Source organism: Eurosta solidaginis, chromosome 5 (assembly GCF_040869045.1).
Source record: "Eurosta solidaginis isolate ZX-2024a chromosome 5, ASM4086904v1, whole genome shotgun sequence".
Classification (NCBI taxonomy): domain Eukaryota; kingdom Metazoa; phylum Arthropoda; class Insecta; order Diptera; family Tephritidae; genus Eurosta; species Eurosta solidaginis.
The window spans coordinates 258894190-258921659 of NC_090323.1; the positions used below are offsets into that span (position 1 = coordinate 258894190).

The 27470-nt window shown below is 38.3% G+C and overlaps 1 protein-coding gene across 1 annotated transcript; it reads left to right on the forward strand.

The window, feature by feature from the left end:
- Nucleotides 1-4897: 4897 nt before the first annotated feature.
- On the forward strand, nt 4898-26877 carry LOC137251696 (uncharacterized). The gene is made up of 2 exons (XM_067786463.1): nt 4898-5011; nt 22133-26877. Exon 2 carries the CDS (start codon nt 22144-22146, stop codon nt 26875-26877), a length of 4734 nt encoding a protein of 1577 aa, XP_067642564.1. The 5' UTR covers nt 4898-5011; nt 22133-22143.
- Nucleotides 26878-27470: the final 593 nt, after the last annotated feature.

Below are 27470 nucleotides of genomic sequence, written 5' to 3' on the forward strand. Positions count from 1 at the left end.
AAGAGTCCTTGTAATAATGAGTCACTAAATAGAATGAGAAATAATAGAAAATTAAATAAGGACTTAAAACTTGAAAATAAACTTGAAATAAAATATTATTGAAAACAATACTTACATGAAGTAATTAAATACTTAAAGCTAGAAAATAATTAAGTAGGTCCTAGGTACTAGTTATCACACTCCTCATCAATTTAGGGCGTTGATCAGACAATTAAATAAAAGCGTTGGACGCGTCATATTTTTATTGATAGTCATAAGTAAAACCAACTGAACCTTAATCAGGTTATGCTACGCCTCACATTTTTAGAAATTTCACGCGCCCAATGCTTTTGTTTAATTGTCTGATCAACCCCCTATAGGGTGGTATCTATAGGTGGTATCTTAAGGCGAGAAAGCTAGAAAGTTTCTAGCAGGTTGCGTCCTTGAAGAAGAAAATTAATATAATCGCTTACGAAGGACAAATCACACAAAATATGGAAATAGTAGGCGGAGTACATTAAAATAAATTATTCTTAAAAAGATTATGGACGAAATATATTAAATAGGTGACTTTATCCTCTCATTTTCGAAGTGGACGACCGCGAAAGGCCAATGTAGGCGTTGATAGGAATATCGTCATCACGGCTCTTCCAAATACACTTAAAACTACTCCAGAAACTTCCGCGGAATTGAAGGATAATATAAACATGACAACTACAATAGCAACGGCGCTGTGTCTCTTGAGAAAAACGAATTTGATGGCCCATGTCTAAAAAACAAAAACGACAAGCGATCCCGCACGCTAACTGGTATTATAAAAATATAAATAGGACAGGGAACGATTGGCCATGATTCATATTCTCTTCTGAGTGCATAATAAATTTTAATCAGTTAAGGTTCGCGATGCGTAGTAAGTCTCAAAAATCAGGAAGATTGAGTCAAAACTGCATTAAGACAAGTGAAGGATTCTCCGCATATAATGATGTGGAATGCATTAAAAACCATGAGAGTCGCTTAAATTTTGTTAATAGGGAGTTAAACTAACTCCGCCGCCTACATTGAGAGCATTCAAGACGGCATCTCACCAAGAATTGGTGTATTTTTGGGTCTAACAAGTGGGCGTGGTTATCATCTGATTTCTCTCATTTTCAATACCAATCTATTCTGGGTCCAGATAAGCCAGTGTACCAACTTGGGTGAAGATATCTCAATATTTACTCAAGTTATCGTGCTAACGGACAGACCGACGGACGGACGAACGACGAACGGGATGGCTCTATCAAATTTGTTTTCGATAGAAGAGTCCGCTCAAGTGCTTCTCGGCTCGCCTTTCCAATAGGTAGCTGCTACAGAGGAGCATTTACACCTCGATCACAGAACAGGGAGTGCCGTGTTTGGTGTCCGATACCAAGATCAAATGGGCGGTGAAGACTTTCTATAAGTTTAAATCGCTGAATCCCAATTTTCCTGCCAGGCTACACATTTCTGGTAGAGTGATCGTGGGGTGCATATGACTGAATCATTACCTCATTCTTGGAGAACTGCTCTCGTAGTTTTTCTACCAAAGTCGGGGAAGACCATGCTTGTGTAACCCAAAAGCTACAGGCTCATTATCTTAACATTAGAGGTTGTTAGATGTGTACATAAACTTCAACATGGATGAAAAATTTAAGTCAGTCAATACGGCACTGAACAGGGTAGTTATTAACAAAGCGAAAGCTTTGGATTGTAAGGAGTCGTTTAAGACATTGCAGAGGCTTTCAACAATGTTTCTATATAAATTACTTTATAGAACATCTAACTCTTAACTGATGAATCGGCTGCATGCTAAAATGCAGCAAGATTACTTCGCAGTGGGGATTGTATGAGGCCACGAAGTTAGTTAGCAGGGACACGCAACAGAGAGGGCTGTTATCACTTTTGCAGGGACCGCTCGCTATCAACCAACTGCTCATGCGGTTCCACGAGAAACCCGACTAACTAACGGCATGCGCAAATGACGTTGCAAACTAACAAAGGTACTTTTATCATTGAGCGTCTCATGATGGGGTGTTTGAATGGACACTACCTTCTGACGACATAAGCTTTTAAATTATCGCCATGCTAAGGCTTCAAATATTAGTTAGAGTTGGCACAGTTATCAGAACTAGAAGCAACAAGTGCATACATACGTTCAAGAAAACCCCTATTATTTATTATTTTTTAACATTGGTTCTGGCTTTTGATAGAGTTTTTAAGTTTCGTCGTTGGGCAAACTTCTGGTATCACTATGGACCCCCACGGACTAGTGCTACTGGCTCTATTACGCCAGTTTGTTACGAAATAGAGTTTAAGGCGGTAGTCGTACCAACGCAATAACTCACCGGAGGATCTTTTAATCCTCAAACAGTAAAAGCGAGAAACAAACACAAAAAACGGTTTAGGCTATAGTAAAGCTAAAACTTTGGGTGTAGGAATATATGGACTATCTTGACTATTGTACTCAAAGTATCGCACAAAGATGTCACACCAGTGCAAATCCTATTGAAATACAAATGCAAGAATATGAAAAGCAATGAACTCTTAAGGGCCCATTACTGATACTTAGCATAGACTTGACTTGACTTGGCGTAAACTTGGCAACTTAGCCATACGAGCTGGCATCATAATCAGCTTTGAAATTTATTTTTAAATAAATGTCAATTTGTATGACAAAATGTCAAAATGAAATAGAAACAAACAAATGGCATCTCAAAATGTAAACGTCACTCAGAACTTACATAGAAAATCAAAATTCAACAGACTTCTAAGTCAAGTTAAGTGTTGCTAAGTTTTGAGTAATCAGTAACATGCAATCAGTGATGCATCTTAACGTTAAGCTAATCGTTTATTAAAAAATTTCCACCATTTCCGTTGAAACACTTCGAAATATTATCGATAAAGAAATTATCAAGATAAATTGTATCTCGTTTTTAACCGAAACGAAAAGCTTTCGTTAACGTTAAAAACGTTAATACTAATTTCACACAGACGGCTTATTGAATAATAAAGGCAATTTTCTACATTAAGACGCTTATTGAGCTCAATCTTCCCTACAAAATTCGAATCTATTATTATTTCATTAGTAGCTAATCGAATGCCTAATGAAGTCAAAAGCACAATGCAACTCTGTTGGCAGCGTTCCACTTCCGTTTCCGCTTCTTAGTTTTCAAAGCAAATGTCATTGTCTGCATGGCGGAACGATACAAGGTGGCCGCATCGAACAGCTGATTATAACCTTTTTTATTTGATTTGATACATCAACTGCCGGCGCAGTACGATTTTGACATTTGTCCATCGAATTTACAAGTACATGGAATTTTTTTTGTTTGTAGGTATGTCACCATGCTCCCACCTTGTATCGTTCCGCCATGATTGTCTGTCTCATCCTTCATACTAATCGAGCAGTTACTTCTGTGTGAAAGCAAAAAATTTACGATTTCATTAGCAGGTGAAATGAGATCATTAAGTTTCTGTGTGAAAACTGTATAACAAAAACGTGATACTTTATGTTTGAATTGTGCTGGCAATGCTATAGCCATGGTGAAGCCGTTAAGTGGTAACAGCGAGCGGACATACACACAAACTCCATGTAATTTGTTTGTGTAATTCGTTGGTGGTAATGTCAAAAATACTCTGAGAAATGTTCGTACTGTCAAAATTCATGAGAAAAGTTGCAATCAGCTTGGCTAATACTTTCACCTTTAATGACTCCGCCATCAATCAGCTTTGCCAGCATAGTTTGAAATTAATAATCAACATAAACGATTTGATTTCGTTTTGATATGGCAGAAAACGAAACGAAATCATTTCGTTAATTTGACGTTCTTAACGTTAATAAACGAAACGAAATGACTTTGTTTCGTTTATTAACGTTAATTATCGAAACGAAATGATATCGGTTCGTTGGTTAAGCATGCCTGCATGCAATGTTCATTTAACAGAACTGTAACTGGCAGTTCTCAAGTCAAGTCAAGTCTATGCTAAGTATCAGTAATGGGCCCTTTAGTCTACCTATTTTTCGGGTTCCCTACGTATCTATGCATTTATTAATTTCTCATTTAGGATTTAAATTAAAAATTTAACTTTTTTCTTTTACAATGCTACATTTACAAAATTGTTTGTTTATTATTAACATTTTTGCATATCATTCCACATGATGCACGGCATTGGATATCTAAGCTCAAAGCAATCTTCACTTGCTTATATGAATAAAAGAAAATTTATTTGTAAATAACTTTATTAATCAATGCTGACAATTCGGAAGCATTATTGAGGGTTGTTTGATATATGTACTATGACTTGCTGAAGCTGTGACTGTAGCTGTCAATTGGACTTAGCGATAGAAAGGACAACAAGCAAGGATAAAATTGGCTACGAAAAAAAAAAATGTATTTATAAAGGAAATGTGTACATCCACAAGTGGTGTGTAATATTGTAAGACAACAATCAAAAATAATAACGCAGCAAGAAAAAAAAAAAAACACAAAAAAATCTGTACGAGTGTATAATGTGAGGGATAACTCTAACGGTAATACACAAAACGTACGCATCGAGTGGATAATTGTTGCAACATATTTGGCAATCCAATTGTAGGAAGTTTTGCATTAATGATTTGCATTTGGCATACGCAAGTGTTTGCGCTAAATAAAAAGCACTTGCATGCGCTTGTGTGTGTGCGTTAAATACGAAAAAAAAAAATTTGCACGTCATGTTGTTCATTATCGGGTTGCTCAAGGCATATCCGCTGTTGCCACAATTTTGATGGGCATGCTTGTGGCACAGTTGATTAGCTCATGAAAACACACAAATTCATAGGCAAATGCGTGAAATCAGATATAAGATGTACGCTTCAGTAGTAAGATGATGTCAAATTAATGCGATGCATAATTAAATATCTATATACACGCGTGAGGGGAGTTCCATGTGAAGTCGACAACGGCTTAGAGCACACATTACAGCTTTTGATTTGGGAGCCGCAATATAAATAAATATAGTTTAAAAAACTAAAAAGGTAATTAAAAAAATTTTTTTAAGTTAAACGGTTTTATTGCAAAAAATACTTACATGAAGTAATAATAATACTTAAAGCTAGAAAATAATTAGTTTGGTCCTAGAACTAATCATAACACTCCTCATCAATCTAGGGCGTTGATCCGACAATTTTAAATAAAAGCGTTGGGCGCGTGAAATTTCTAAAAATGTGAGGCGTAGCATAACCTGATTAAGCTTCAGTTGGTCTTACTTATGACTATCATAGAAATTTGACGCGTACACCGCTTTTATTCAATTGTCTGATCAACGCCCTAGATTGATGAGGAGTGTGATGACTAGTACCTAGGACCTACCTAATTTTTTTCTAGCTTTTAGTATTATTATTACTTCATGTAATTATTGTTTTCAATAAAACCGCTTAACTTAATAATTTGTTTTTTATTATTTTATTTTCAACTTTTTAATATTTTTTTAATTTCCTATTATTTCTCATTCTATTTAGTTCATTTAGTGACTCATTATTACAAGGACTCTTTCCTGACAATTTGTTACAATCTAAGTCCTCAATACATAATCCTTCCAAAGACTTTACTCGACCCTGCGCCACGTATGCTTGTCCCTTCTCGAACTCTAAAATATTTTGATGTCACTTCTACCGGACTGTATGTAATATTTGTTCCAAATATGAGCCAAATCGGCCATCATAGGTCTCTTTCTATCCTTGTGTGTATTATGTGTTTCAAATATGCGCCCCTAGCGGCAATTTTTTTCATAAGTCGCTTTCTATTCATAACTATATTCCAAGTCTCAAGCTTGTAGCTTATAGGGAAGTTACTTAAATTTTAATTACAAAATTCGTGCCGGCCAGCCAGCCTGCCAAGTCAAGCTAAATAAAACCGTTTAAAAACACGCAAATTTCGTGCCGTTTTAGTATCTACAGTCCGCTTAGATATGTAGCACAGAGGTTCGTGCCTCCGCTATTAAGCAAAACTCGTTTTGTAACGAGTTATTAAACCACTTCAATTGCCGCTAGAAGGGTCTAACTCTCCTAGCCCAGAGAGAGAGCTAATATAAGCGTGTTAAAAATACATTACAACTTGTGATGAGCCCACCCTGTTGAGGCTCTCATGAGCAGCAATTACTATGAGAAATGATTAATATGTAATGCATTGATTGCCACCGTGACACTGAACGTCTGGTTGATAGCCTCGTGAATGGGTTGATCATAATTTCGAGAATATTTCAAAAAACGTCTAAAAGTGTGTTGTAGCAAAATGTTGATGGATTCTTAAATAAGATCATGTTCTCGAGTGCTTTGTATTTCCAAACCAAGAAATTTCTTAGCAAGGTGTGGTGCATTACAGTGCACCGTGTAAAGTGTCGAAGATTATGTGTAGGTCTTAGAACCTTATACTGTTTTCACACAGATACTTAATTATCTCATTTCACCTGCTAATGAAATCGTAAATTTTTTGCTTTCACACAGAAGTAACTGCTCGATTAGTATGAAGGATGAGACAGACAATCATGGCGGAACGATACAAGGTGGGAGCATGGTGACATACCTACAAACAAAAAAAATTCCATGTACTTGTAAATTCGATGGACAAATGTCAAAATCGTACTGCGCCGGTAGTTGATGTATCAAATCAAATAAAAAAGGTTATAATCAGCTGTTCGATGCGGCCACCTTGTATCGTTCCGCCATGCAGACAATGACATTTGCTTTGACAAATGACATTTTTAAGCACTGAACACACCAAAAACTAAGAAGCGGAAACGGAAGTGGAACGCTGCCAACAGAGTTGCATTGTGCTTTTGACTTCATTAGGCATTCGATTAGCTACTAATGATTCAATAAGCCGTCTGTGTGAAAATAGTATTAGACTAACAAAATTGCTTCTATCATTAAAAAGAGAGGACTGTTGACTTATGATGGGTATTCTGACTGAACACTGCCTTCTGGCGTCACATGCTTTTAAATTGGGCTTGGCCAGTGATAGCAGATGTAGAAAGTGCGGGTTGGAGGATGAAACGATCAAGCAGTTTTGTGCTCATGCCCAACGATTGCAAATCTAAGACTCCAGCTATTTATACAGCTAGTCAGATCTAGACGCAGCAAGTGGCATAGGTCATAGAAAGCTTCTAGTATTTTGCCAAGAAGACGGAGTTATTTTATAACATACGTCCTGGTTTTTGATAGGGTTTATCAGTTTGGTCGTTAAATAAACTTCTGGCAAAACTACAGGCTCATTCAGTCTATGTGAGTTCCTCATGGACCAGCCAGTTCAACCTAACCTAACCTGTTGCATTACAAGAACTAACGTCTGTATGTGAAAAAGATTTTAAGTTTTTTTTGACAGTAATTCATTACGGAAGAGATAGAAACACAAAATTACAAAAAAAAAAAAAAAAAAAATATTTATATTAACTTAAGACATTTTTATATTAACTCATAACTTTCTCAAATATTTTATATTTGATCATTTGTTTAATTCAACCAAAAAAGGGTTAAGCCAAGAAAATATTCAACTATCAAAAAACTTGGATACACTTAAAAAATTCAATCTTTTAATGACTTCTTATGAGTAGAATATAGCATTTAGAGCATTTAGAGCTAATTTACGGAGCTCAGTAGTGGAATTAGTTTTGGATTTTTTTCGGGCTAGCCATTAGTGACTTTCTGTGTACTTGAGAATTATTTCATAACCAATGACTTCGGTATCAAAAAATTACCTGCTTCCGAAAAAGAATCCGTATGTTATGTGTTACCAACAAAGTTCGCGGTGTCACAAAAAAATGCCCGTTTCCAAAAAAAGTAACTGAATCTAAAAACGGACCCGGTTCCGAAGAAGTATCCGGTTTCGAAAAAGTATACGATTTAGATATAATATCTGATACATAGCCACCGGCCCCAGAAAAGTGATCGAGACGAAAAAATTAGCCGGCACCGATAAGGTAACAGAGTTTTATGGAAAACCTTTTTAAAAGAGAGTAATCGGTTCTGAAAAAAGCTACCACTTCAAAATGGTAACTGGTTCTAAAAACGGTTAGTTATTCGTTTGAAGGCTGCCGGTTGTTAAAATGCTAGGGGATCTCTAAGAAGTAAACGGGTTTTTAAAATAATAACCGGTTCTGGAATAGTAACCAAATTTCAAAAGAACCTGGTTTTAGGAAAGTATTAAGAAAAGTTACCGGTTTCAGAAAAGTAACTGGCTTTAGAAAAGTAATTGTTTCTGGAAAAGTAATTCTTTTTAAAAAAAAGTAACAAGTTTTTGAGAAAAAGCCGGTACTAAAATGGTAACTGGTTCTAAATAATCATTTGGGCGTTAGCACTAACAGTTTTGAAAAGTAACCGGTTATCTGCCAAATGATACTAATAGATGATACACTTGATTCGCTGGTAGGGTTGGGAGCAACCTTAGTTGAAGCTATAATGTACAAATAAGAAGCTGACCAAATTACTCAAAAGCGTTTGTGTCTTAAAGAAATCGAACCGCATAGTATAGGGCTCTGATCTAACCTAAAAAATCACTTCACAACCGTTCTGCTATGTGGATCAAATAAAGTTGATTCGGCCTGGGATGTATTTCTAACCAAATCCGCTGCTGTCTGATTGTCGAGATTGAAATGGGAATTAACTGACTCTTGATGCGATCTGTCTGCTCGAAGACATGCTTCTTTACATAGCTGATGCTCTGGTTCAATCAGTTGTCCCATATAAAACACTGAACAAATCTGTCCGCTTTAGCTTCGAACTCTTAAGTTTCACGCTGAATTTGGTGTTCAAACGGCATAAGGAGACATTTAATAATATTACTGAAGAAAAGTTTCGACCAAAGTATTTATCTACATAAATAGAATGGGCTCAACTGCAATTTTTGATCGATTTAATATGGAATGACTCATATTTAGGTATGCAGGTATGCGCGTAATATTCTTAATGTCCATTGAACTTGAAATATTGAAATTAGAGAAGATGCTGAAAGTGAAATTAGTTGAACGCTGAAGCCGCCCATACAAACTGACTGACCAAAGGGGAAGTGAAAAAAAGTAAATAAGCGAGAAACACCCTTAAATATGAATTTTATCAGAGCATAACTCGAAGATTTTTCTATTACTTAAACGGCATAGACAACAACAATGAACAAATTGAAAATATATCGCATACAAAATCGAATGTCGCCAGCAGCAACGAGGACAAAAAAATCTAACAAAAACAACAACAACAAAAAGTTAGAAAAGTAGTTGCTGCAACAATAGAAGAATTGAATAGTAAAAATTTATAAAAGCAAAAAGGGCGGACCAATCAACCGCCTTACGCACAAGCACACAGATGCACACACACACGAACAAGCACCAACACTGTCACATGGCTACATTGTCACCAGAATTGTTGTTGCATTGCTTGATATTATATGCACGCACTGACTTCGCTTCAATTCACTTTTTTTGAGGGAAATTATTTGATTTTCAATACTTTGGGGTGTTTCATAGCGGTTTTTTGATGGAAAATCTATCGCACGCTAAGCTCGATTGCAGCTGTGTGTATGCGTGTGTGCGTTTGGCATCGAATTTTTATTGTGAAAATCGTGTCGCAATAAAAGTGCAACGTTACAGTAGAGGGGTAGGTAGAAAGAGTGATTATTTGTTGTTGCATGTGGTTGCTGATCGATGATCGAACATTTTTGTAAATCGGTGAAATTCGATGAAAAAAGTGCCTGATTTGTGCACTTTTTTGTTGAGCGTTTTTCTGCTGCATCATGCACTCAACATTGCCCAGTACGAAACGGCACGTTCCAAAGGATACAACAAAGTCGCGCATGCGCTTCTATTTTTTCGCTATACAAAATTTACGCGTTTCATATTACGAACATTTGTGTGTGATTTTGAAAATAAGGTGTTTTTGTGATGACTTAGTACTTTTTTTTTTTGTATTTCGGTAAAAAATGAAGAAATTCAGCGGATGATTATATAATAAAAGGAACGAAACAAAAGAAAAGGAAATTAAACGATTAAAAAAAAAAAAACGAAGGATTTAACAAAAAATTATATGTGTACGTATGAATTAATAAACAAATAAAAAAAATAAATAAAACCGGCTGTGAGCATTAAATAACCGTTGTATCTAATGGCATACAGCAACCGAGATAGATACAGACTTCCGCATATCAAAACTATCAGGATCGAAACAAAATTTGATTGTCCGTCGGTCCGTGGAATATCTTTACAAAATTTGGTATACTGACTTTTTGCGATCCAGAACAGATTTGTATTGAAACAAGTAAGGAAGTCTAAGTTCGGGTGAAACCGAACATTACATACCCAGCTGTACACTTGAAATGCTCTTGTTGTTTGTTTTGTATTCTTAATAGTGTTACAAGACTGCGCAATAATACATGTACATATGGTTTTATTCTTAACTAATTTTTCTTCGAGTTATGGCTCCCGAAACATAGAAAATTGCTTAGTCATAAAAGGGGCGGTGCCACGCCCATTTTTTCAAATTTGAGGTGTTTCCTATTTGTTGTTATAAATCCACTTGGTAAATGAAATACCATTGATATAAAGCCCTTTTTTGCAAAGATATAGCTTATTTTATTCGTCCACGATCCTTTTAAAAATCTGTTATATAAAAGTGAGCGTGGTCCTTAACCGATTTCGTTAATTTTTCTTCAAAGCATTCCGTATAGTAAAGGCAACCTCTCTCCCGAATTTTGTTACGATATATTTAACGATTTTTGATTTATGATTAATAATATTTGGAAAATTGATTTTATCACAAGTGGGCGTTGCGACGCCCATTTTAAAAAGTTTTCCAAATTTTTATCAAGAGTCTCAATATCAGTCCACACGTCAAATTTCAACATTCTAGGTCTATTATTTACTAAATAATCAGGTTTTATGTGTTTTCCAAAATGTTAGATATATAAAAAGTGGGCATGGTTATCATCCGATTTCGCTCATTTTCAATACCAATTTATTCTGAGTCCAAATAGGATCGTGGACCAAATTTGGTGAATATATCTCAATATTTACTCCAGTTATCGTCTTAACGGACAGACGGACGGACGGAAATGGCTCAATCAAATTTTTTTTCGATACTGATTTTTCTATATGGAAGTCTATATCTACTTCGATTCCTTTGTACCTGTACAACCAACAGTTATCCAATCAAAGTTATAATACCCTGTGTACAAGTACAGATGGGTATAAAAAGCGAAATCGGCCGACAACCACAACCACTTTTTCGATATCGAAAATTTCAAAAATTGGTAAAAATGCGATAGTTCATAGCTAAGACGGATAAAGCGATGAAACTTGATATGCGAGTTGACTTTGTGACGAGAAATTTGGAAAAATTTTAAAGAAGAAATTTTGAAAGTGTTAAAGTCCTTTGAGATATGATGTTGAAGTGTGGCATGAAGGTTGTGATTGCTGCTACATATCGTTAACTTAATTCACAAAGGCCTTAACAACAGATTTTTCGAAACAGCGTTTCTCACAGATTTCGGATGGAAGTGCGTCCTGGGTAAGCATTTTAAACTGTTAGAACCAATAACAACGGAACCATGCCTTTTTCAAAAGGCCATATCTGCATGTAGTAAATGAGAAAATGAATTTCTTTTTGCTTCCCCTGTAAAATGTTTAGTTTGTTGGTTGATGCCTTTGTGAATTAAACTTACGATAAACTCACTTACTTACTTAATTGGCGCTCAAGTGTTTAAATGGTTATGGTCGTCTAACAAGGCGCGACAGTCGCTCCTTCTCTCTGCCAACCGGCTCCAATTGGTCACACCAAGGGAGTTTAATTCGTTTTCCACTTGGTCCTTCCAACCCGCCCTCTACCTCTGCTCAAGTAGGCGGGTTCCGATAGAAACAATTTCTTGGCCGGTGCGTCATCTTTCATTTGCATTACATGGCCCAGCCAGCGCAGCCTCTGTGTTTTAATTAGCTGGACTATATTGATGTCTGCGTAGAGCTCGTACAGCTCATCATTAAATCTTCTTCGGTATTCGCCATCGCCAATGAGTAGACGTCCATAGATCTTTTGAAGAACTTTTCTCTCGAACACTCCCAGAGCCGTTTCACTTGATGTTATCATGGTCCATGCGTCTGTACCATATAGCAGGACGGAAATGATAAGTGGCTTATAGATCACGATTTTCGCTTGCCGTCGAACGACTTTAATTTTCAATTGCCTACCTAGTCCAAAGTAATATTTATTAGCAAGAGCGATTCTTCGATTGATTTAAAAGCTGATGTTGCTATTTTTGTTATGGCTGGTTCCCAAATAAATGAAAACTTTTACTATTTCGAAATTATGGCTGCCAACAGTGGCGTGGTTGACAAGGCATAAATGCGCCGACTCTTTGCTTGATGACAGCAGGTAATTCGTTCTATCTTCGTTCACCATCAAACCCATCTTTCCCGCTTCTTTTTCCAGTTTGGAGTACGGAGAACTTACGGCGCGGGTATTCAGACCGATGATATCAATGTCGACAGCATTGCAAGCTTTTATAAAATATTGTTCTAGAACTGTTTAAATCTGCAGCTAGTATAATTTTCACAAGCATCAAATTAAAGAAATCGCACGATAGGTGGTCATCCAGTCTGAAACTTTGTTTAGTTTCGAACGGCTTGGAGAGGTCTCTCGCAATAATGACTGAGTTGGTGCCATTGCTCAGCGTCATTTTGTACAGCCGAATAAGTTTTGCGGGGAAACCAAATTTAGACATAACGCCATATAGGCAGCTCTTTTCGTACTTTCGAGGGCGGATTTTTTGTTGGAGAGGGGTGTCTCTTCTACTAGGTTAATCTTGGGTTTACATTTCCTTACGGGTAGTGGACCAGGGTTCACCTATTCTTGAAATACTTACGTATGATGCGGGGGTGGGGGATGAATATAAGCAAGAGAATTTCACAGGAAAAAGAAGAAGAAGGAGGATAGGGTGCGCAGAGGGAGACGTAGAAAACACGGGAGAGGAAGAATATTGCTCATAAATTATAATTCATTAAAATAAATTTTTCAAATAAAGATTGATTTATGAATTTAGTTTATCTGCGACAGCAACGCGCCGGGTAAAGCTGGTATTTATTACAAATTTCTGAGTGATTCATCTTCAACGTACGAGCCCAGAAGTATAATCGTCATCCGCAACAGTGCGCCTTAATTACAGAGGCGGCTAGTGATCGGGCTTCGTTCTAATATAACTGAATGTACCAACTGACGCCAAATCATTCAATATGTATACTCCGCATAACACCCTGAATTAGCTGAATTAGGGCATTGCTAGTTCTTGGCCACCGACTTCTCGACGCCTTTTTATGTCGCGGAAAAGCTTGGATGCAAACAAATGCTCGGGTAGCGCCCGGAGTTTGGTTAAACCTTCTACCGAGAGCAAAGTAGGGTGGACCGGGGTAGCTTCGTCTTTTTGTTTTTTGAGCCCTATATCTCGACAAATATTTTACGAACTGAAACAGATATAAGTTCATTCGATCCCAAAGTATATCTAGGATTCTAAAAAAACATTTCTTGAAATGTTAATAAAGGCTGAATTTTTTAACATTTTATGAAAATAGTCGATTTCGCTGAAAGTGCCCCATGGCGGGGTAGCTAGCGGCATTGATGGGGCACCTTCATCGGTCATGTAGTAAAACTGCGAAATGAGATTAAAAATCTTTTTAAAGTATTTTTTAATATGAATTAGTGGACGCCGTGGTGTGACGGTAGCGTGCTCCGCCATCCACACCGAAAATCCTGGGTTCATGCACCGGGCAAAGCAACATCAAAATTTTAGAAACAAGTTTTTTCAATTAGAAGAACATTTTTCTAAGCGGGGTCGACCCTCGGCAGCGTTTGGCAAGCACTCCGAGTGTATTTCTGCCGTAAAAAATTCTCAGTGAAAACTCATCTGCCTTGCAGTTGCCGTTCGGAGTTGGCGTAAAACAAGTAGGCCCAGTCCCGCCAATTTGTAGGAGAAAATCAAGAGGAGCACGATGCAAATCGGAAGAGAAGCTCGGCGAAAAATCTCTTCGGAGGTTATCGCGCCTTACATTTATTTATTTATCTGCATATATAACGTTTGGAAACAGAAATAAAGTTTTACTTTAAATAAGAATTTATTGTCCGGGGTAGATACAGCGTCTTAATGGGGCACATTCGGCCGCCGAGATATGCCCAATTAAAGGACGCTGTATCTATCCCGGACCCTGAATTTTTATTTTTCTATTTTTTATGAGTTATGAATTATTTAATAAAATCTAACTACACTCTACCACAAACATCACATTCTCACCTTTCACTTGCAATACATTATTTTTTTAAGGACACACATAAATATTGAAAATCACTTGCACAAACAACTTGAAGTAATATATCGGCACTCACGAAACACACAAAAGTACGTTTATTTGTATCAGTTATACAGCTAGAAATATGCAACTTTGTAATGGTCATAATTATTGATGGTGGGTGAGTTTGCGTCGATATTTGATGATGACAGATTTCTCTTTCATGCCAAAAACGTCGTTGACGAATGTACCTCAACGACGGAGGTACCCCGGTCTCCCCTAAGTTAGGTTAGGTTGCAAGGGCTGAGCTGGACACTATGGTAACAGCTCACTACTCCCCTACCTGCCCCAAATTGAACTCAGGCGAATTTCGGGCCGAGTTTCTTCAATATATATGGCTGCCTGCTTTTAAGTGTTTCCTACAAATTGCAAAGACCTTGTATACAATGGTGATAGAGTTTTATTGAGAAGTTTTCTACGGCTTAAATACATCAGAAAGTTTCGATTTTCATTTCCGAAGTTTGATGTTTCATGCCCCTATACCCACTGACCCCCATGCCGGACTTCATCACATTCCAATTTTACTATAACATTTCATAGCATGGCTTTTCTCCCACCAACTACAACAACGGTGTATGGAGCTACAAAAATTCAAGCAATTTATTTATCAACATAAATTTAATAAAACCCAACCCACTTTTTTTTTGGGAAATAATTTCACTACACATTGCTAGTTTAACGCATAACTCAGAAAAACGGCAAAGGAAAAGCTGTAGCATCCATTCAGTATATATGTACATATATAGATATGTGCATACGTAGGTATAAGAAACTATCAACATAAACGCATACATATTTCGATATCGAACCTACATTTCTTTTCATTTTTCTCTACATTATTTCATTTTGTACAAATTCTATGAAAAATTTTCTATTACATTGCACGTACATACATAATTTTCCTCAAACCAAAACCACTGGCATAACACACCGTTACTTGTATACAAAAAAGGAAATTACATACATAACATCAAAGCAATGCCAAACATAAAAACGCACACAAATTTATACAAAGTCATCCAATTTAAGGAATATACATTTTTCTTATTTTGTGTGTTTTCGTATCTTATTTTGAGTTCGTAAGTTGCCACGTCTTTCCTGTCCTCTTTTAACAAAGTTACATTCACTGAAGCTTGTGGCCAAGATATGCCAAGCTCACAACTAAAGCATACCTACACACCTACCAAACACCTACTCACTTACTTACCTCTTATACATATGTACATATTTGTGCGTGTGTTTGGGTAAAACTTATAAAAATTTTCTTCAACATGACTTGATAAAATAAATTTCATTCTTAAGCGAAAAAAAAAATTCCAAAGAAATAAAAATAAAATAAAAATGCAAGCAAGCAATCGCACAAATGCTGGCATATCTCAGGCCTCAAAAGAAAAGAAAAAAAAAAAAAAACAACAACAACAAAATTCTCAACTATGCTAAAACATAAATTAAGTTTCCATGGTTGAAATTGGTTGACTTGCGAGTTATATACCTATATCAACATTATATACACACACACTCAAACATATTTACACGTAATGCATAGTTGGCTCTCTAGGTAGGCTTGTGTGGGCGGGGGGCTGCTTGGTTGCGCCTGCACGCTTGGCTAGTTTGAGTTGAATTCGGTTTTTGCTTAGCAGCCGTTCACTATTTCTTTAGTTAAAAGGATATGCTGCAAATATACACACATATGCGGGGCAATTTCATGTCAAAAGGTACATTGATTGGTGCGCGCTTTTCTTCTCCACTTTCGGCTCTAAATTATCCCATATGTAGGTAGAGCTCGACTTATCAAGCATCACCACGATTAGCATCAAGACGAGGTTTTTAAATATAACATTTATTTTTGTCTATGTACCAATCGATGATGCGGCCGACGTGGATAAGGACACCTTTTATGAGAAACCGAAACTACCCATCGGGTTAAGGTTGATGGTTGAGGTGATACATGGCTGTGAACAGGATATACTGCAGTCATTGTGCCATGAGCTAAATGAGCTTTACGCATATAAGAACATATTGCAAAGAGTATAGCTCCAAAGGCTTTGCTGACTAAGTCATGCTATGCGAATGGTAGAAGCCATTCCGGCTCAGAAATTATATTTGTCGTTACCAGTATTGGGTAGCAGATGGAGGAAGATTTGCGAGGGATAGGTGAAAGAAGACGTGATCTCACTTGGTGCTTTCAATTGGTATCAGCTATCGTGAAACAGACTGACTTGCTACACAGCGGCAAAAATCGCGAAGGCGGTTATAAAGATGATGATCGTTAGGTTAGGCAAAGCTGGGAAGTACAAGTAGGCTGACTGACCGAGCGTGATACTACTGAAAGGGCCAATACCCTTCTTCCTTTAAATGTTGGAGCAAATTATTCGTCTAATGTAGTGCAAATTGTTCAGTCTTTTTGTACATCTGCTGGCTCGGGATGGGAATCTGAAAAAAGAACTGTCCTAGACTTGATAGCTAGTGTCACGCGTATAGCCCAATTAATGGAACTAGGGAGGGACAGTTGTCTACACATCTCAAAAATGTGTTCAAATGCCTATCTGGAACTAGCTTTCTCGGTTATTTGCAAGAGTAGGAGCGACATTACTCAACTGATTCTCAAAGTAAATTGCCACGGACATAGGACTCTTAAGTAGCAACCATCGAGCAGCCTCGTTAATTCCTAGGTACTATTCAGTCTGAAATAAGCTGCAATGGCCCGGCAGACTTATATAAGGAGAGGAAAAGATCTTCCAAGCAGACACCATTATCCTCTTTACTACCAAGTTTGGAGCCATCCATGAAGATACCATTACATTTCTATCCCTTTGGGATTCGTATGGAGAACTTGTTGTCTAGAGATAAGGTCCGAGTAGTATAATATAATTGAATGCAGTTTTCGGGGAGTTTACCCTACAAGTCTAGCGGGGGAAGGCTGAGCATTGGGAGAATCACCCTGATGTAAGCAATACAATTTATCGCTGATTTCTGGTTATCCTACAGACCGTACTATTTTTTTCGAATGCCGGCCACCACACTGTAATGCCCTAGAATAGGACGGATCTTACGAGCGCGGTATGCAAACAGTTTTATATGGGTGACTTTGAACTCCACATTTATTCCACAGTTAAACCCTTTCCAGGCCAGTCCTCAACAAATTTGTTCCAGTCGAGCTTCCTCGCTATTATAAAGCCGATGATAGAATTTTGCAGTTGCTGGTTATTAGAACTATTCAAGTTTTCGCAAGATTAAGTTCTGATTTGACTCATTTACAGGATCTAAAGATTTTCAAAAGCATGGCACAAAGAATTCGAAGGATTTTATGGCTCATTCGACCTTGTGAGGAGTGCTTTAATGCCATACGCAGTGGGAATTAACCGCAGGGTTTGCAGAATTTCGTGGCTCTGTGGTGTAGCCTGGAAATTGGTCATCCATTAAAACATCCATTATTTCACCGATAGATGTCCAAAGGAAATAAATAAATAACCATACCATTTCGGTCGATTTGACATGGAATGACCAATGTACGTACTTTTGTGTATTTACATAAAGCTCAGTTTTTGCTCTGGGCTGCTGCAGATATTCTGAAAATTTAAGTTTTTCGCTATGGGCGATGGGTGGCAACTGTGGCGTTATGGCTACTGCCACTATATGCGATATGCATCAGCAAGAGACGAGTGTAAAATGTTTCTATCTTCTTAAGATTGTGTGATTGTTTGCATGTGTGTGCATAGGTAAATGATTGCTTGTTACTTCTTCACTCCTCATCAAATTTTCTACTATCTAACGCAAACAGAATCGTTGTTTCTTTATTGCATTATCGTTATACAGGACATCTTTTCTTTATATAATAAATATACATATATACTTTATATGGTCCATGCCGAGGCTTAAAGTGAAGTGTAAACGAAATAATAAATTACAAAAAAAAAAAACCAACAGAAGCAGCGAAATTTCAGAAATTGAACGAAAAATGTCTTAATGAAAATTGCGAGAATGTAAACAAAATACACTTACATTTTCTCCGTCAGTCTCAAGAAATTGATTGAATGGGCGCGTGTGAACGTGGGTTGTAGAAGCCAATACCAAATATGGTGGCGATATACGCATATATGCACTTGTGTACAGTGGCGTAGATAGCTTTTTGTGATGGGGGGATTTATTTTGACAATTGTTTTTTTACTTTTAAGTTAGTTTTATTGGTTCTTTTTTATAATCATGAGAATCACTTATTATATTGTATAAAACAAACAGAAATAGGGATACATTTTTTACTTGGGCGCCCTCAATATGCGAAAAAGTCTTTCAATAATTAAAAAAGGAAATCAAGTTATCGGGATTTTTTCGATAACTTATCTATGACTCCATCAGCTGTGATTGCAATGTCATGATGAATAGCCAGAGCAGCCAGTCCATTCAAGCGGTTCTACAATAAAAAAAGAGGCAAACATTAATTTTTAGTTTTAGAATAAAATTCATAGATCTTAAAGCAACTATAATTGCTTACTTTTTTTGTTTTGTTCCTCAGAATCGTCTTTATCCGTTTCAAACGTGAGAAAGTGAGTTGATTTCGATACCGGTAAAGTAGCTAATATCCTCAGCAATACATTGATATTCGGAAAATTTTCTTCTGGACAATGTTCAAGCGCATCCAAAGAGCTTCCAGGTTTGATATCGCCTATCGAATCATCAATCGACTGTCTCGATGAAATTATCAGCTACTTTTTCAATTTCATTCAAAACATGCTTGAAAAGAGCCGAAAATTCGTCTAGTATATTTTCATGTTAAGTGAATCTTTCTCCAAAATCCATGATGTAAGAATCTATAAAAGGATTGACTGCTACACGAAAATAATCTTTTGTATTTTGAACTTCAGGATTTCTCCGTTTTTTGTCTACGCATTATTCTTTTGTGTTTAATCTCAATGTCAAGTTTCAGCAATTTTTTCGAAGCGTCGTAAATTTCAGAAAAAGCGTCATCTTTTGCACAAATCTTTTTTACTTCAATGGCTTGAACAAATTCTAAATTAACCTTTTGCAATTCGCGACTCAAAGGCAATTTCAATTTCCCATGGGGGATTGATCTCGTTGACGCCCCCCTCATCTATGCCACTGCTTGTATACATCTGTACATTTATTCATATGTGATTGGGAGTTTTTTTTTTGGCCGCCTTACGTAGTAAAACAACAGATTTGAAAAATAAAATCAGAGTTGGTTGTGTAGGTAGAAGTTGGTGTGAAGTGCTTTAACGCCTTAAAGTAAATATGGTGTAAGGGAAGAGCGGCTGTGAAATGAGTGGTAAAACCAATAGGTACGAAAAATATTAGTTTCAGTTACAGAAAAGTTTCTGACTCGATATTTATGCTGTGAAGGATTCGATGCGCCAAAAACCAATGGTAGATTCGCAGGCTCGAAAATTATTTTCGTGTGTATGCGTAGTGGAACTTTTCTTTCCTGAGCCCAAATCCTATAGAAAAATCGATGGCGCGATATCGGTTAATAAATCGACCCAGTCTACTGTATATACTTACTTTTCTGTACTTGCATTCAAATTCTTGATTTACTCACTTATAAACTATAATATTTCTGACATCCCCGCAGAAAATATGAAAGACAGTCACGTAATCTGGCAGTTACGCAATACAACAGCTATAATGACTACCTCCACACTTGTATCATTTCTCTAGAAAAATTCTCTATTTCAAAACTGGTGCCCTTCAAGCTGATTCGGAATCACTAATACTCTGTCCTCAGTCTCTTAAACATGTTTTCAACTGACGAGTTTAATATGGCGATGCCCTCCGCTGTATTACCTTTTTAAAGTTACGCATTAGATAACAGCCGGATCACTAGATAACAGTCTAGATCTAGTTCCTTCATTGACTAAATTTCCGTAGTTCCCAACTCGTGAAAACTGTATAGTTTGGAACTTATTCCGAAGTTCTACATGTTTTTAGCCCATTTACAATTTTATCAAATACAAGCTACATTAGTATTACTTGCCGCGTTTCTACCACAAATAAACAAATTTCATAGAATAGGCCTACGTCGCGAATAGAAAGATTTTTGAAAATCAGTCGGCATCTGGTCCACTGGAAAGAAAAGTTTGTGAAATATTGTAACGAATTTAAGGAAATTATGTAACTGTGCGCCTTCTCTTATCTTTCGAATCACTGAACTGTCGAATAAATAAACCTGAATGTTTCGTATATAAATTTCTTTTTATTAACAGCACTACTATGGTAGTAGATCTTCACAATTTAATGTTTTTACGTACTCCACTTATGGCGTGTCAAAATTAAACTGATTTCCTATTTCTTAGCTCGCGCTGTTATTATACTCCCAGTTGCCACGTTCAACTATTTATCAGGGTCTACACTTTTCGCGAACAGCCTTCTGTTGCCTTTTATGCATGTATGTGTAGTTTATCTGATGCCATATGCGCTCTGTGTTTTTGTTTACATGTGTGTTTAATGCCATCGACTCTCTTGAAAAAAAATTAAGAAAAAACACCGAATATGTTTTACGCAAATTATTGATCTGTATCGAAAATTGGAATTGTGGGCGGTGCCATGCATTCTATTAGAAAAATTAAATTTCCCTTCATCGCGCTTTATTTAACCCAGGCCTCAATATTTGGTATATAGTTTCCATTAATAAAAAAAATTAAGGTGAGAATGAGAGTAGATAAAGTAAACAGTATGGGATTGACAGTGAAAAGGGGATGCGAGGCCCACTTTTTAAATTTTGGCAAACTAATTTTTGTGCTGGCCAAAGTTGTCCAGTTGTAAAACAACAAAAAATCTTTTCCCAAAATAGTCTGTTCTGTTCGTATGTTTCGTTAGTGCATACTCATTTTGAATTGCTAGAAATGTTGGGACAAATCATTTCCTGAATGGGGATTTGGATTAGGTGAAAAATACGGTGCATGAAATGATATACAAGAAATGTATACGATCAAAAATGCCTTATTTGAGCTCAAATTCAATGCATTTTGATATTGGCTGGGACGTTTATAAAAGAAAATACTGAGATAGGGCGTTCTTCAAACGAATTCTGCGATAAGGTGTTTTTGAAACCAATTCAGAAATATTCAAAATTTCTCTGAAGTAGGACGTTTTCGAAACGACAGCCGGGATAGAGACGCAAAACTCAATTTCTCCATTTCAGTTATTTTTTTTAATATGAATTTCGAAAAGTTACAAACCTCTCTGACTGTCCGTCCTCTTATTGTGACATTCTGTGCAAGAAATATTTGAACACTGAAACATTTCTTCTGGGGAATTTCCCATAAGTAACAACTTCTATTTCTCCTCTCTACCTCTAGAAGTTGAGTTCAACCTCTATCTCTACTTTTAACACACATATTCCTAAAAAAAGCATTGTTAGTAAAAAGAAGTGCGGTAACCCAAAAGCATAGTCTTCGTGGTCTGACAAAAAATTTTCGGGCTTTATATTCGAGTATAAGAGCAATACATAATAAAGATATTACAACTAGATATTCTTAATTTTGTGCACTTATTATTTGCAGATCTAGCATAAACTCCAGCGGAGCTTCCAAATTACAGTATTCATGATAGAGGTTCGCTGCTATCATTTTATCGGAGTTCGGAAGTTCCAATGGAATTTTACTATCAATTAATCAATCAATATATATCATAGGTCTTTTTTTATTTTTATTTATGTATAAAGTTTTAGGTTCAAATTTACTTGAATGTTACTCGTTCCATGTGCATGCTTCATACAAAGTACTCTTCTTAAAAAGCTTTTCTTTTATCTTTTTCTATTTTCTCCATATAGTATTCACAAAAATGGCCGCGTCTATTTATGCCACCCCACCGCCAGATTTAAGTAGCGAGGACACTGCACTTTCCGATGTCTCGAGTGCATCATCGACAAACAATCGCAGTAACAACAACACTACACAAAACAACAACAGAAATTGTAACAGCATAACTACAAGTAACAACACCACAACAAACAGTAACCCATTAACGGTAACAAATAAACAAAAACGAAACATAAGTGAAGTCCTTGCCAATCAAGCCGATCAACCAACGCCACCAAAACGTTGCAATAGCGCATCACCAAAACCAACAAATAGTAGCGGAAGCACTACAAGTGCAACAATTTACATTGAGGAGAAGGAAGAGGCCGTTGATGATACAAGCGCCCCACGAGATGTGATTACAGTTGATGATGAGGCCGACGATAAGTCAACGACATCACCAAATGAAAGCGCCTCGGCGGCTACAAAGGCAGCCGTAGCGGCGGCAGCCAATGCAGCAGCCATGCAATTGCAGCTGCTGGAAGCGCTCAGTGATGCAGCTAAAAAACGACGTAAGCAGCATAATCCTAGCCGAGTGGGAGCGCAAGGAACTGCAATGCTGCTCAATGAGGTCAGTGATGGCGCGCCAGTCAATGCTGCGGCTGCGGAAGCCATAAATGCAGATAATGAGGAAAAAATGGAAGCGGCCAATATTCCACAGCCACCAACAACAACACTGCCAATAGATTATGAAGAAAAATTATCGAAAATGTTTTTACCAAAATCTATGGAACAGTTGAAGGAAACCTTTGAGTTGCTACAAAAACAACAGCAACAACAATTTGGAAACATATCAACAACAGTTAGCGAAAAGAGAGACGACGAAAGAGAGCTATTGGCACCACAAATGCTGATACCGAAAACTGAAAACGATTTGGATACCAAATCAGATGCAAGTGAGCCCTTCAGTGATATAAAAGCCCCCGAGCTGCATGAAATGAGCGCCGAAGAATTGAAAAATCCTTATCAGACCTATTGTAAAACATGTGGCGAAAATTTTGAAACCGAATTTAAACTAAGTCTTCATATGCTGCAAGAACACGCCAATGAGGAGAACGCACAGGAACACACGAACTGTAATGCCGCTAATGCGCAACAGCAAAAATCGGCGCACCCAACATACGATATGCTCGCTATGGTGAATGTAAAAATGGAGCATCCCGATTTTGAGAACTCCAATTCACCACCAACAAATACATTGCAGAGTAGTCATCTAACAAGTACCATGAACACAATCACGCCAAATGGTAAGGACGCTTGGTTGAATGCTATGCCTGGTATAGGATTTCCATTTCCTCCCGAAGCAGCCGCTGCTGCAGCGCTCTCATCCAGCGGTTATTTACCATTATTGGGTATGCCCGGATTTCCTGGTGTGGATGGCTTAAATCGACCGCCCTTGCGAATTTTTAATCCCGAAGCTTATTGTGATCTTTGCAATAAGGAATTTTGTAATAAATATTTTTTGAAGACGCACAAAGCCAACAAACATGGCATTTATGATCCTGCTGTAACCGGCGGTAGTGAGGGCAGCGGCACAAATGCTGCTGGTGGGGTCGGAATCGGAGGTGCAAACATGAATGCCATGACGCAGATGTTACAACTACAAATGCAGCAACAACAGCAGCAGCAGCGACAACAAAATTTAGAACAACTACAGCAGAAACAACAATTAGCGCTCGAAGAAGCGCAAGCCAAACAGCTCAACGCTCAAAGCGCCAATGGCACAGCACAACAACTAACACCCCCTGCACCGCCGCCTGTTTATTGCGATATTTGCTCAAAACGTTTTACCAACGTCTTCGCTATGCGTCGTCATCGCTTCAAAGCGCACGAACAGCCGCACAGTAGTCCTAGTGAGTTGCCGAACTCCGCACCAACACCACAGAATTCATCTGCGCAGTCACCTAAGCCAGAAGCATCTACAGCACCACCTCTAACTGAATTGAAAAATGATCAACCAAATAATAATATGCCGACAGATGACGCAAGTAAACAGTTTCAACTGCCTGAAGGTTTTCGTCAAGATTTCACACTCGAACAAGAGGAGCTCGCTTTTACGCCACAACCACGCAAACTTTCGCCACAATCGCAGCAGCAGGCGCGTGATGCCAATTTTGCACACGACAAGCTGCGCCGCTTGGGCGTGCTCAATCCGGAAGCATTTTGTGAAATTTGCTGCAAAGAATATTGCAACAAATACTTTTTGCGTACACATAAATGGAAACGTCATGGTATTTTTGTGCCACCTGATGAGCTCAAGGACGAACAAATGCAGTTGATGCAGAAGATGTCATGGCCCTTCATGGGTTTGCCCGGCATGCCATTGAATTTTATGATGCCGGCAGATAAGGCGCTAATGGCTCAACGTATGTTTGCTGCCGCTAATTCAGCTACCGCTACGGTTAATGCAGGAGCTGAACACGAAAATCAACACTTGAGCAAACGCATCAAGCTCGAGCAGTTGGATGAGGAAGCCGTGCACGCTAATGACGAAAATCAAGAGAATAAATGCGCTATCAGACGTGAGTCTTCGGACCAACAACAACAGCTGCAGCAAGGTGGGCAGGCGTGTTCAAATAGCGTTTCCTCTACGCCGGAGCCGCCACATATAATTCAAGCTGAATCCTATAATTCGGGTGCCAATATGCCAGCTAGTCCAGAGTCGGCTGTGGGTTTGCAAAATTTGCAGAAACTACAATCGATGATACAACAGCTCAACGATTTGAATGGCAAACGTCCGCTGGGCTGTCATCTATGCGGACGTGAAATGGAAAATCAATATGCGCTACAGGCGCATATGATAAGTGAGCATGCGAGCTTGCTTGATAGCAGCGGGCCATTGCCGTTGAACTTCCAACAACATCTCTATCAGCAGCAGCAACAATTGCAAGCACAACAAGCGCTCAAGTTATCACCCTCCGACTCAACTAGCATCGTAGTTCCAACGCTCAGCGAAATGCGGTGCAATCAGTGCGATCGTGATTTCGCCAGCATACAAGAATTCAAACAACATATCGCCGAAGTTCATCTGCTCACAGGCAGTCCATTGCGTGAGGGTTTTGTTACACCCGAGCGTCCAATCAACCCGAACGCCGTGGTGGCAGGTACACGTCCACCCTACACTATCACACCGACTAGCAGTTACTGCGAAATCTGCAATAAGGAATTGTGCAACAAATATTTTATGAAAACTCATATGCAGCGCATGCATGGCATCGAGATCGAGAATGGCGCACAAATTGGTGGCGTCGTCTGCAACATTTGTAACAAGGAGCTCTGCAGCAAATATTTCCTACGTGTGCATAAACACAACACGCACGGTATCGTTGAAGAGGGTGCGCCATTACCGCAACCACGTCAGAATGGCTTGAGCTTTGAGGCTCAACAGCAGCAGCAGCAGCGCGAGCAGCAACAACTACAGCAACAGCAGCAGCAGCTATCATCTGCAGAAAACGATTACAGTCGCAGTATGAACTTGAGCCCATTCGGCAGTGGTAATTCGGGCGATTCGAAATCTGATAATGCTAACTACACAGAGGTGTGCACAATTTGTACCCGTCGATTTCGTAGCGCAAAGTGGTTGCGTGCCCACTTGCTCAGCGATCATGGCCCAGCAGGAATTGAGAAGTTGCGTGAGTTGGAGCAACAGCATGGCTCATTGAGTAAGTCAGCAAGTCCTACGCTCAAAATACCCAATGGTTCCGCAAGCAGCACCAGCTCAAGCACCGGCGGCGGCAGTAATACGAGTAATGCCAACTCATCCACCCCGAGTATGCTACCAAATCCGATGAATCTTGCTCAAGCTCTGCAAAATCTTAACGCACAGCATTTACTTGGTAATATGCCGAAGACTATGTTACCTGGCATGTTTGGCGCAGTCGCGGAACAAGCGCTGCAATCACCGCATTTACAAGAATATCAATGTTCAATGTGTCCCTTCACCACACCCTACTACGCATTCCTATTCATACACGAACGTTCACATTCGTTACTCAGTGGGGGTGACGGTGGTGATGCGGTTGGTGAGCTGAGTGTAGCGCCTACAGAGCAATTAATGGGTAGCAGCATCAGTGTGCATGAAGACAAAGTCGCGTCAGAACGCAAGCAAGCTGGCAAGCACAAATCAGAGGCCAATAATTTAGTAACAACAGAAAAGTCTCATCCATCACCATCGACGCAAAACAATAACGGTAGTACAGCTGAGAAAGGTCGCCTGGAATCTACAAATTTGCATTTACGAACCAACACCCCCACGCACGCACCATCGAATGGCGGTTCAAGTAAATTAAAACCAAGCAAAGAAAATGCCATACTACGCAATGCTAAACCAGTTGAATCCAAAGATAACCACAAAGAGCTTACTGCAAAAAAGTCTTCGAACAAAGTGGAAAAAGCACGCACAGTTGCTACGTCGCCTATTTCCGCCATCTTCAACACGCCTGCGCATGAGGCGATCAGTGAGTTAGCAAATAAAAGTGGTAAAATTGCTAGTTACGCGTTGCCAAAAGATGTCAATGCTAGCGCTGCGGATAATGGGAGTGAACCAGAAATGCAGGCGTTTGTATTAGAGGCGCAACAGCGCAGTGAATTGGAATTAGATGCTGGAGATGACGTGGATGAGCAGCGTAACAGGTTTGTACCAGCTATAGTTTATTTGCCTGTTAGGAAACGTATCTCAGGGCCAATAACTGTGTCCTTTAATTTGACGCCAGCCTAAGGAGAACTAACTTAGGGTGTGGGTGTATGAAATGTTGTGCGTAACTTGAGTAAAATGTTGTCAAACTGAAACGCCTTTTGTTAGATTGAAAGTACGATAAAGAGCAATTTGTTAAATGTCACAATTATAAAATTTCTTGTTGGCCAGTTGTAGGTTCAGCTAGAAATTGACCTAAAGATGATTTATGTTTCTCTGCTGTGCAGACTAGCGTACTAAGAATGAAGAAAAATGCAGCACGCGATTTTTCGATATGATTTTGAGTTTACTTCTGACATTATTTTTTGAGCGAAGTTCGAGTTGTTTTTAGTACGATTTCTTACATAGGGCTTGGCCTGGATCAATTTATCAGAATTTAACTCTTAATTTGTTTTGGTTTAAGTAGCTGATGTTTTCGGTAGATATCGAGCCTATTTCAGAAAATTCTTGAGATTATTTCTGTCTCTTTTCAATATTTATTTTTCACCGTTACCAAATTTTTAGTGATATATAAAAACACTCAAATCTGAATTTATTGGCTTTGTAAAGCATCGTTAAAATATGGGCTTGCCTTGCCAATGTAACACTGTCATGTCCCATGGTTTTTCGCAGAGCTT

Coding starts and splice junctions, on each gene's coding strand:
- LOC137251696 (XM_067786463.1), top strand. CDS start 22,144: ATGGCCGCGTCTATTTATGCCACCCCACCGCCAGATTTAAGTAGCGAG.